General features: G+C 42.0%; 2 protein-coding genes across 2 annotated transcripts; one reads left to right on the top strand and one right to left on the bottom strand.

Moving 5' to 3' along the window:
- Positions 1 to 534, top strand: LOC128194936 (WUSCHEL-related homeobox 5-like). The gene is made up of 2 exons (XM_052871500.1): positions 1 to 289; positions 374 to 534. The coding sequence occupies exons 1-2, from the start codon at positions 1 to 3 to the stop codon at positions 532 to 534; spliced, it is 450 nt and encodes a 149-aa protein (XP_052727460.1).
- A 553-nt stretch (positions 535 to 1,087) lies between these two features.
- LOC128194934 (uncharacterized) lies at positions 1,088 to 6,913 on the bottom strand. The gene is made up of 3 exons (XM_052871495.1): positions 4,834 to 6,913; positions 2,227 to 3,804; positions 1,088 to 1,719 (listed from the first exon to the last, which is right to left on the bottom strand). The coding sequence occupies exons 1-3, from the start codon at positions 6,911 to 6,913 to the stop codon at positions 1,088 to 1,090; spliced, it is 4,290 nt and encodes a 1,429-aa protein (XP_052727455.1).
- Positions 6,914 to 7,694: the final 781 nt, after the last annotated feature.

Genomic DNA, 7,694 nt, shown 5'->3' with positions numbered 1-7,694 from the left:
ATGGACCAAAATTTACCAAATCTGCAAGTTCAGGACAGGAAAAGGTATAAAAGATGGTCTCCAACTAAAGAACAGGTGGCCTTATTAAAGGCATTATTCGTGCACGGGATAAGAAACCCGAATAGAGAACAAGCAAACAAAATTGCAGAAAAACTTAGGGTTTATGGGGAGGTCAGGGAATTTAGTGTCCAACACTGGTTTCAGAACTATGGATACCGCTACAGACAGAAACGCCGGAAGCGCAGCACAACTACCATATCCTACTCCCCTATACCCCTTCTTTTGGATGGTAAAAAAAAAAATTATTTTTATTTTTATTTTTTTATTTTATTTTTTTTTTTTTATACATTTTAACTTTTCTAATTTTTTTTAGATTTATTAAGGACATTGCCGCCAGTGCCAGATCGAGTGACACTCGATCTCTTTCCAATCCCACATGTTCCAGACAAAGCTGAGGTCCCTCCCGTCCTTCGGTACCAGGAGAAGCCTCCTTCTGTCGAACTCACCTTGCAACTGCCCTCGGCCGACGAATAGTCTCCCTAAGGAGACTATAAGAACCATATGTATTTTATTTTAATGTGTGTTATTTTTATGTTTTTTTTTTTTTTTTATGTTTTTTTTTATGGTGTGTAATATTAACGATCAGAAATGATCGAACCTCGAACACTTTATTATGTTTTTGTGTATTTGATTTTTATTAACAATGTAAGATAATGTTTTCGGCGTATTTTGTTATTTCAATTGCACTCAGATTATATCTGCTAAAACTTCACCTCACTGCCTTACATGTTAATCTGCTCTCTCTCTTTTTTTTTTTTTTTTTTTTTTTTTTAAACAAATAGTAAACTAAGAAAATAAGAATTCTCCCCTAAATAACAATCCAGACTTCACAAAAAACATGCAAAACTATACACAAGACACAACAATCTACGTAAAAACCGAAACATGAACAAAGAAACAACTCACAAAATAACAACCTCCCCTATCCTCAGTGTGTCACAAACAGTAGATCAAACAATCAGACAGTAATCAGATAATGACAAAGTCCAATAAAAGTGAGGTGGGAAGGAGAAAAGAAACTCCCTGGTCAGTTAGGAGGGTAGGTGGGGCTGTCCAAAGACGTCTCCTCCACCACTGCATCCAACAGAATAGGGTTGCTGAGGAAAGGCTTCAGTCTATGCCCGTTCACCTTGAAGCTTGTAGCTGCAGATGGACCTTGGATTTCTACTGCACCATAAGGAAAAACATTAGTCACAACAAAAGGTCCGGTCCACTTTGATCTCAACTTACCACCTATGAGACCGAGTCTAGAGTTGTACAACAAAACCTGTTGTCCAACCTCGAAGTCCTTTCTAACTATGGAGCTATCATGAAACCTTTTTGTCCTTTCCTTGTAGAACTTCGAGTTCTCATAGGCTTCCAATCGGAGCTCATCCAATTCGTTCAGTTGTAGCTTCCTTTCCTCTCCAGCTTTGTCCAGGGAGAAGTTGCATGTCTTCACAGCCCAATATGCCCGATGCTCGACCTCGACTGGTAAATGACACATCTTTCCAAAGACAACCCGATAGGGAGACATCCCAATAGGCGCTTTGTAGGCAGTCCTGTGGGCCCAAAGAGCATCGTCCAATCTGTTGCTCCAATCTTTCCTGTTAGGCTGGACAATCTTTTCCAAAATTTTCTTAATCTCCCTGTTGGAGATCTCAGCCTGCCCATTTGTTTGGGGGTGGTAAGGTGTAGAAACTCTGTGCGTCACCCCATATTTCCTGAGCAAAGCATGCATGGATCTGTTGCAAAAATGGGTTCCCTGATCACTGATAATTGCTCTAGGCACTCCAAACCTGCAAAAGAGGTGAGATCTAACAAAATCTACAACAACCCGAGAATCATTAGTCCTGGTGGCTTTAGCTTCCACCCATTTTGAAACATAATCCACAGCAAGGAGAATATAAGAGAAACCAAAAGAAACAGGAAAAGGACCCATGAAATCTATACCCCAAACATCAAACACCTCACAGAACAACATAGGTTGTTGAGGCATCTCTTGTCTCTGTGAAATTTGTCCTTCTGCTTTCTGACAAGGCTCACAAGTGCTGCAAATCCTCTCTGCATCTTTGAAGATGGAAGGCCAATAGAAACCACAGTCGAGCACCTTGCGAGCTGTTCTCTGTATTCCCAGATGACCACCAGGTGAAGAGGCATGACAAAACTGCAATACCGAGTCTACCTCATGGTCTGGAATACATCTCCTCGTAACCTGGTCACTGCACAACTTCCATAGATATGGGTCATCCCAAACATAATATTTAGCATCACTCTTAATTTTAGCAATCTGAGCGCGTGATGCTAAGGGAGGAAAAACAGAAGCAACCAAATAATTTACAATATGTGCAAACCAAGGAGTGGGATGAGAAGAAGAAATCATCAACAAACTCTCATCAGGAAAGTCATCCTGGATGGGCAACACACCAACTTCATCCCCAACTCTCTCAATCCGACTGAGGTGGTCTGCAACCAAATTCTGTGCTCCACTCCGGTCTTTAATCTGCAAGTCAAACTCCTGGAGTAGTAGCATCCACCTGATCAGTCTAGGCTTTGACTCAGCCTTTTTCAACAGAAACTTTAGAGCTGCATGGTCAGTATACACAATAACAGGTGATCCAAGCAAATATGACCTAAACTTGTCAAGGGCAAAAACAATTGCCAACAACTCTTTTTCAGTGGTGGTATAATTTGCTTGGGCAGCATCCAAAGTGCGTGAAGCATAGTAAATCACTCTCGGCAGCTTGTCAATTTTCTGCGTCAAGACAGCACCCAATGCATAGTTAGACGCATCACACATGAGCTCGAATGGGGCTGTCCAATCCGGTGCCTGAATGATAGGGGCAATGGTCAAAGCTTCCTTCAAGCAATCAAACGCCTGCTTGCATCTATCATCAAAAGCAAAGTCAATATCCTTCTGCAGCAGTCTAGACAAGGGAACCGCCTTCTTGCTGAAATCTTTGATGAAGCGCCTGTAGAAACCTGCATGTCCAAGGAAAGATCGCACCTCTCGCACGCAAGAGGGGTAAGCCAACTGCGAAATCACAGATATCTTAGCAGGGTCTACTTCTATTCCCTTTTCAGAAATGATATGCCCTAGAACCAAACCTTGTTCAACCATGAAGTGACATTTCTCAAAATTGAGAACAAGGTTTGTTTCTATGCATCTTTTCAAAACTTGTTCCAGACTATCTAAACATGCATCAAAAGAAGACCCATACACAGTAAAATCATCCATAAACACCTCTATGCAACTCTCGAGAAAGTCGCTAAAAATACTAAGCATGCACCGTTGGAAGGTACCAGGGGCATTGCATAGACCAAAGGGCATCCTCCTATAGGCAAAAGTGCCAAAGGGACAGGTGAATGTGGTTTTCTCTTGATCCTCAGGAGCAATATTGATCTGAAAATAGCCAGAAAAACCGTCAAGAAAACAATAATGAGATTTACTTGCCAGGCGTTCTAGCATCTGATCAATGAATGGCAGGGGAAAATGATCCTTCCTAGTTGCTTGGTTAAGCCTCCGATAGTCAATGCAGACTCTCCAGCTGTTCTGCACTCTAGTTGGGATAAGCTCATCCCTCTCATTCTTCACAACAGTGATGCCAGTTTTCTTGGGCACAACATGGATGGGGCTCACCCACTGACTGTCTGAAATAGGGTAGATAATCCCAGCTTGCAAGAGCTTGGTCACCTCCTTCTTGATGACATCTATGATCACTGGGTTTTGCCTTCTTTGAGGCTGTCTCACTGGCTTTGCCCCATCTTCCAAAAGAATTCTATGCATGCATGTGGATGGGCTAATACCAGGAATGTCAGCCAAACTCCAACCAATGGCCTTCTTGTGCTTTCTCAATACACCAAGCAACTTCTCCTCTTGAATAGAATCAAGGGAGGTAGAAATGATCACCGGTTTCTTCTCATCATCCTCCAAGTACACGTACTTGAGATTATCTGGGAGCTGTTTCAGCTCAGGAGTGGGTTCCTGCAAGTCAGATTCAAGTGTACTTCCTGCAACGTGGTTAATGCATTCTGACTCTAAGGAATTCACAGGTAAAGGCAGAACACTCATCTCATCACAATCCAAATCAATGTCCATATTAGATATGTCAACAACATCATCAATATCATGCATAGCATCAATATCCTGGACATCACAATCCTCATCAAAATCCACAACATTATCAACATCACTATCAAATCCTGATTCGAATCCAGATTCAATGCATGAATGCAAAGAAGATAGAAAAGAATGTTTCTTCTCATGCATGGAATGAAAGTCGTCAACAACAAATTCATCAATAATGTCATCCAATCCATCGATCCTAAACAGAGAATGGTCCTCAGCTGGAAATTTCATTGCATCAAGGATATTAAAATGAACAACAATATCAGCAAATTCCATAGACAAAGTTCCAGCATACACATCAATCTTAGTTCGGGCAGTTTTCAAGAATGGCCTGCCTAAAATAATGGGAGCGGATCCATGAGAGAATCCCTCCTCCATTTCCAAAACATAAAAGTCAGCAGGAAAAATCAATTCACCAACCCTAACCAAGACATCCTCCGTGAAACCTGTTGGGTGGGTAACACTTCTATTGGCCAACTGAATGACCACACCCGTGGTTTGCAAAGGACCTAGAGACAAAGATTTATATATGGACAAAGGCATGACATTAATAGAAGCACCCAAATCAAGCATGGCATTTTCGAATTTACTATTTCCAATCACACAAGGAATGCAAAACATACCTGGATCCTTGCACTTTTCAGGGATATGCGGAATCGACTTACCAATAAGCGCAGATACATTCCTTCCCATGCTAATCCTCTCATTTCCCTTCATCTTCCTCTTGTGTGTGCACAACTCCTTCAAGAATTTAGCATACTTCGGTATCTGCTTTATGGCATCAAGTAAAGGTATGTTCACCTCTACCTTCCTGAAGGTCTCCAGAATTTCCCTATCCACCTCTTCCACCTTTTTGCTCGGAAGTACTCGTGAAGGGAATGGAAGAGGGATAGGACGGTCAATCAATGGAGATGGTGCGGCAGCGGTAGTGGTGGTTAAGGGAGGAGATCCTCTTGAAGAAGAACCACCGACTGGGGAAGAAGATTCACCTCTACCCGGAGAAGAAGATTCACCTGCCTCAAATGTGCTGCTTGGATTTGCATGGTTGTCCTCTTTAGGACAAGTGGCAGGCTCAGGTGTAGGTGTAGAAGCGAGCTCTGAAGGTACATCAATCTGCTTCCCTGATCTGAGGGTTATGGCACTCACATTCCTCGGATTCTGCACAGTCTGGGATGGTAACCTATCAGAATTCTGAGACTGCGCTTGGTTCATCTGAGTAGCCATTTGACCTATCTGGTTAGTGAGACTCTGTATGGAAGCTCTAGTCTCTTGCTGAAATTGCATGTTATCTTTCTGAAACTGCATGTTATCTTTCTGAAACTGCATGTTTTGCATGGTCATCTGTCTCATTAACTCTTCCAATGAAGGTTCAGACGAAGTGGAAGGTTGGGCAGGTGGTTGAGCAGCTGGTTCTTGTTGTTGTTGTTGTCTTTGGTGTTGCTGCATAGGTGGAGGCACATATCTGTTAGGTGCTCCAGCATTCTGGAAAGGTGGCGCTTGCTGCTGTTGCTGTGGCGCATTATTCCATCTAAGATTAGGGTGATTCCTCCACCCTGGGTTGTACCTGTTGCTAGACAAGTCATGATTTTGCTGTTGTGGCTGCCTATTGTTGTAGATGTTTGTAGTATAAGCTTGAGGCACATCAGAGGCAGCAGGATGTTGCAAAGAAGGACATGCATCTGTATAGTGGTCACTGGAAGGACAAATAGCACATAATCGTGCAACAGATGCAGATGGAGATGCCGATCTCTGGTTTGCAGTCAACTGTGTCACCATCTTCGCAAGAGAGTTAATCTGGCCTTCTAACTTGCTTTCAATAGCTGATAAAGACTGGGCAACATCTTGTACACCCTTCACCACAATGGCGTCATTCCTGTTACTAAACTGCTGGGAGTTGGAGGCCATCTTCTCAATCAATGGTCTGGCCTCAGTAGGTGTGATGTCTCCAAGAGCTCCACCACAGGCAGCATCGATCATACCCCGATCCATGTTGTTCAAACCCTCATAGAAATACTGAATAAGGAGTTGTTCAGGTATCTGATGGTGGGGGCAGCTAGCACAAAGTGTCTTGAATCTCTCCCAATATTCGTACAGGTTCTCTCCACTAAGCTGTCTAATCCCAGTTATGTCTTTCCTGATAGCTGTGGTCCGGGATGCTGGGAAAAATTTCTCCAAGAACAGCCTCTTCAGATCATCCCAGCTAGCAATGGATCTCGGTGCTAAGCTATACAACCAATCCTTAGCAATATTTTCCAATGAATGAGGAAATGCCTTCAAGAAGATGTGCTCTTCAGGAACATCATGAGGTTTCATACTGGAACAGACAACTAGGAATTCCTTCAAATGCTTATGTGGACTCGCACCTGCAAGACCATGAAACTTGGGCAACAAATGGATCAGTCCAGTCTTGAGAACATATGGAACGTCCTCATCAGGATATTGGATGCACAAGCTTTCAATATCGAAATCAGGTGCAGCCATCTCCCTAAAAGTCCTCTCACGAGGTGGAGGTTGTGCCATATTGTTCTCAATGTGAAAAACGACAGAATCAGAATCAGGATCAAGAACAGATGCAGTATATGCAGTATGCAACAAGTACTCAGTAGTGGGATGCACAATATCTAATGGAACAGGTTCAAAAACAGACTCTAAAGACAAATTCGTAGAATGCCTGATTAACCTACGAAACGTCCTATCAATCTCAGGGTCAAAGGGTGGTATGAATCCAGGATTTCCTCTAGTCATGCACTAAATCACGACACCCTATAATCATGAAACAATAGCACAAAAATTCAAACCACATAAATCAACACAACATACAAAAACGACATTATCACAAACACAACAAAACTCAAATCACACAATACAGACACAAGACTCAAAACTGAATCGTTGGTCCCCGGCAGCGGCGCCAAAATTTGATACGGATCGCACCGCATACAAATTTGATTGCAGAATTAAGAATGCAGCATAGCTAGGATGTGACTCCTAGGTCGTCTCTCAAGGACCAAATTGCGGTTCAAGTCTTGAATCAAACAAGTATTTGGGGGGTTTGAAAATGTTTTTGGTTTTATGAAGAATAGATTTAATTGAACTGAAAATTAAACACGGCTGAATTGAAAACGGTAAAATAAATTTCAAAACAATAAAACAAAATTAACACAATGAAAATGAATTTGGAATAGTAAAAATTCAAACAAAAATGGAATAGGAAATGTTCCTTTCACCCATGTTAGCGGTGACACTTCTTCATACTTCCCATACTTCATATGAAATGAAAAGCTAATAAAATATTCAAAATGGTTTTCAATTCATACACGTAACCAGTCCACATTCTCATCCAAGCCTTCCATTACATACCAATTGCCGAACACACCAAACTCCAAACGTAGCCTACCTATTCACTTTCTACATTCAACCACTTTACTCCAACACATAAACCAAAATGAAAGTTCTATTCTAAGGCAAAAGTTGATTGCTTCTTCACGTGGTATCTCACGGCTTTGGTCTTCCAGCAAGAGTTCAA

The sequence above is a fragment of the Vigna angularis genome, chromosome 1, assembly GCF_016808095.1.
Source record: "Vigna angularis cultivar LongXiaoDou No.4 chromosome 1, ASM1680809v1, whole genome shotgun sequence".
NCBI lineage: Eukaryota > Viridiplantae > Streptophyta > Magnoliopsida > Fabales > Fabaceae > Vigna > Vigna angularis.
This window is presented reverse-complemented; position numbering and strand designations above follow the sequence as displayed.